Source organism: Etheostoma cragini, chromosome 8 (assembly GCF_013103735.1).
Source record: "Etheostoma cragini isolate CJK2018 chromosome 8, CSU_Ecrag_1.0, whole genome shotgun sequence".
Classification (NCBI taxonomy): Eukaryota; Metazoa; Chordata; class Actinopteri; order Perciformes; family Percidae; genus Etheostoma; species Etheostoma cragini.
This window is the reverse complement of record NC_048414.1, coordinates 302,674-306,879: the sequence shown is the minus strand read 5'-3', so window position 1 is coordinate 306,879 and position 4,206 is coordinate 302,674. Positions and strand designations below refer to the sequence as shown.

General features: G+C 45.3%; 1 protein-coding gene across 1 annotated transcript; it reads left to right on the top strand.

Annotated features, from left to right (window-relative positions):
- The first annotated feature begins 54 nt into the window (after window positions 1-54).
- On the top strand, window positions 55-2,676 carry LOC117949760 (zinc finger protein with KRAB and SCAN domains 1-like). The gene is made up of 2 exons (XM_034880297.1): window positions 55-274; window positions 2,146-2,676. Exons 1-2 carry the CDS (start codon window positions 185-187, stop codon window positions 2,674-2,676), a joined length of 621 nt encoding a protein of 206 aa, XP_034736188.1. The 5' UTR covers window positions 55-184.
- The last annotated feature ends 1,530 nt before the right edge of the window (window positions 2,677-4,206 follow it).

Here is a 4,206-nt window from a genome sequence, read left to right as displayed (position 1 = left end):
CCCCCCCCCCCCCCCCCAGGAAGACCAGGACTAGGTGGACACCAACACGGAGCTCATTATCAGACCCTGTGGATGTGAGGACAGCATCTGAATATCTCGGCCTGCTTGGATCTGTACTCAACAGAATCCAGAGTGAGTCCAGCAGCCACAGGGGAGATCTGCTGGATTTCAGGACAATAGAGGAATGGAGGAGGACCAGGACCCGGAGCAGCAGACCAACCAGGTCCCTAGAGGACCAGCAGCAGGCCCGTCCTCTGGTACCAGCCATGTTCAGGTCAGTGTTCAGGACACAACAACCAGTCTAAAGTCCTCTTAGAGGCCTAGTCACAAGACCTAGATAGTGGATTAGGCCGGGGTTTCCCAGGGTTCCTTGATGTAAAAATAAGGCTAACAGCTAGCCTGCTCCTGGCCAGGCTAACAGCCAGGCTAACAGCTAGGCTAACAGCTAGCCTGCTCATGGCCAGGCTAACAGCTACCCTGCTTCTAACCGCTAGCATGCTCCTAATCATGCTAACAGCTATCCTGCTCCTAACAGCTAGCATGCTCCTAATCATGCTAACAGCTATCCTGCTCCTAACAGCTAGCATGCTCCTAATCATGCTAACAGACAGGCTAACCGTTAGCATGCTCCTAATCATGCTAACAGACAGGCTAACCGTTAGCATGCTCCTAATCATGTAAATGTAAATGTTCTTGTATTTATATAGCGCTTTTTCAGTCTTAACGACTACTCAAAGCGCTTTTACATCTACAGGAAACATTCACCATTCACACACATTCATACACTGTGGCCGAGGCTGCCGTACAAGGTGCCACCTGCTCATCAGATACACACTCACACACACACCTGCTCATCAGATACACACTCAGACACATCTACACACCTGCTCATCAGATACACACTCACACACACACACACACCTGCTCATCAGATACACACTCACACACATCTACACACCTGCTCATCAGATACACACTCACACACATTCACACTCCGATGCGCAGCACTGGGGGCAACTCGGGGTTCAGTGCCTTGCCCAAGGACACTTCGACAATGACTGCAGGGGCGGGGATCGAACCACCAACCTTCCAATTGGCAGGCAACCGCTCTACCACTGAGCCACAGCCGCCCAATCATGCTAACAGCCAGGCTAACAGCTAGCCTGATCCTAATCATGATAACAGCCAGGATTAATTAACCCTGCAGCCTTTGTTCTCTCAGCAGTGCTTTGACCTCTTATTGTTATTATCAGCCTGCATTAGTATACAACAGGAGCATGTTGCTGTTCAGTTAAATCCTGATATTATTTTAATATTGGGATCATTATTTAAATAAATATCCATGTGACCTTTTTGAATGTTGTAGATGTGATTTTCCAAATCATTCATATCAATTCATGTGTTGTTAAATTTCAATGCCCCCCCCCCCGTGAGGTTAAGATAAAGGTCTGAGGGAGAGAAGAGGGCGTGGTGCCATACAGGATGTTAAAGTTAAAGTGTCCCATGATGACTGGGTGTTAATGTGTGAGAGGGTTATCGTCCCCCATTTAAAGAATGAACAGACTTCTGCAGGCCTGGGGGGAGGGGAGAGGACACCTCAATGGTTTTACATATATTATTACATTGTGTTATTAAATGTTGCTGTTCTTTAAACTGATGAATACACTGTTACAGTCATGTTTACAGAAGACGTTTAGTTTATCAATTTCATTATTTTTATAGTTTCTAGATTTCAGAGTCCGAGAGAGAGAGACAGAGAGTTAGAGGAGGGATGTAGGCTGTGCATCATATTCTAGCATTGGAGAGAAGTGGTTTTATTTTATCTTAATAGTAATTATCTTCTGCTAACTTTTGAAGTGCTCATATTATATTTATAGGCTGCTTACACATTCAGGTGGTCCACCATCATCTGACCCACTTTCTTGTTTCATTGCAGCGTTGCAGTTGTTTCATTATAATTTGCCTGAAAGATTGAGAATATTTCAGAACATGAAGAGTACATTTGCTTCCATTAAAACATATCCGCATTACTTTCCTTCATTTTGTCATAAATTATTGTATGAAGAGTTAAAATTTTGAGTAAGAGAAAGTCCAGGGTTTAAAAAAGGTTGTTCACTGTTTCTCTCTGTTTCTCTGTTGCTATAGAAACGGAGAAGAGGGGGAACCAAACGTCACCACTGTCAGCACTGTGACAAATCCTTCACAACATCAAAATATTTAAAGATTCATCAGAGAGTTCACACTGGAGATAATCTACACAGCTGTGATCAATGTGGGGCAGCTTTCACACAACAGAGTACCCTAAAAAGACATCAACTTATGCACACAGGAGAGAAGCCGTACAGCTGTGATCAATGTGGGGCAGCTTTCACATTACAGAGTAACCTAAAGATGCATCAACGTATTCACACTGGAGAGAAGCCATACAGCTGTGATCAATGTGGGGCAGCTTTCACACGACAGAGTCACCTTAAAACACATCAACGCATTCACACTGGAGAGAAGCCGTACAGCTGTGATCAATGTGGGAAAAGGTTTTCTGAGAATGGTACCCTTGAAATCCACCGGCGTGTTCACACTGGAGAGAAGCCGTACTGGTGTGATCAATGTGGGAAAAGGTTTTCTCACAGTAATAGCCTTAAATATCACCAGAGCATTCACTCTGCCTCGTTATGAACATCCAGACTCCACTAAGCCACAGCTGCTGAAGCGCCTCGCATGGATGTCCCTTCATCATCTAAATCCAGCTCTGACAGAACATGTCCACATTCTTGGCTGTAGTGAATGTGAGCGTTCTCCCTCCGCGGGTCTCTTTCTTTTATTTAGCTTTTCAAGTAGCGCATCAAACCCTCCCGTACATCCCGGTCTTCTTCCTCTGCACCCTGTCCGTGACTCTCATAAAGATTATACAAAGTCCAGCAGGTCAGAACCGGAGATTTCACCAGTCGGACAACGCCAACCAGACGGTCTGCGGCGGCGATTTTGTAAAGCGTGAATGCTATGAAACACAAACAGCACACACGTTGTAAGTGTAATCGTGGATGGTAAAGTTCATGTACTTTATATAGCGTATAGTAAATACTGACGGGGCCCCTAACACATGCAAAGGTTAGCTAACGTTACCAGGAAACGTAACTTACCCGTTTGTGTCGGCGAACAAAAGACGTGTCGACGTCTGAACTCAGTCTGAATTCCCAAACTCCAGATTTTTTTTCAGCGGTGGTTTTTGTTGCTTCCTTCAGCTTCTTATGAAACAAAACATTTCTTCTGGCTGTCGCGAGTAGCCGACGTGCTGTTGTGAGCCGCGCTGAAAATGACATCATCACGCGTAGCAATGGTGACCAGCCACGCTAAAGCGTTACTCAATCTGCAATGTAAAACTAACATAAAATGCGTCGAACCGAGTAGAGGCGAGTCGTGGCGAGTCAAGTCGAGGCGAGTCAAGTCGAGCTGTTACCAGCATTTAAATGTCCCCATACTATCTGGTCTGCCGTGTGCAGACACCGCCTCTTTGATCTGAAGGCCGGACTGTTAGCGTTAGCTAGCCTACTTTACTCCTATCTGGCTGTAAGTGTGTTTTCTAATCTTGTCAATATGTTAACATAAAGACAAAATACACCTGGGAAATCATGTTGGGAAAAGATGCTTAATGTGCCCTAACAGCAATCACTTCTGATTCTACATGATGGCAGCTGTAGGTAGGCGCGGGCCTGAGTCACCGTTAGCCTGATTACCGTTAGCCTGAGTCACCGTTAGCCTGATTACCGTTAGCCTGAGTCACCGTTAGCCTGAGTCAAAACACACAGCGTTAGCTTCAGGCTAAGAGCAGATTTCATAAAAGTGAAAATAATCATCAGATTGTGCTTCATGAGCAAACCATAAATAAAAGTCGTGGGTTTGTTATACTTAGGTCCTTCCCTTTAATGTCTATTTTTTTATATCCGCATTCCACGAAGACCCGCCCCTACTCTGCCTCTGATTGGCTCTGACTGGGACATCGCCTAGACCTAACCAACCAAATCAACGAAGGCAACGAACACTAGCCAATCAGAGGCAGGTCTCTGCAGACTACTGGTAACTACCTGCGTGGTAGCAGCTAGTCGTGGACTGTTTCTGACTCGCTTACCACGAATAACCAAGCTTACAACGTAAAGGTGAGGTGGAAAGAATATTCTCCAAAGTAGAGGCATGCTAATGCTTCAGAAC

Coding starts and splice junctions, on each gene's coding strand:
- LOC117949760 (XM_034880297.1), top strand. CDS start 185: ATGGAGGAGGACCAGGACCCGGAGCAGCAGACCAACCAGGTCCCTAGA. Junction 275..2,145: donor CTGGTACCAGCCATGTTCAG/GTCAGTGTTCAG, acceptor CTGTTGCTATAG/AAACGGAGAAGAGGGGGAAC.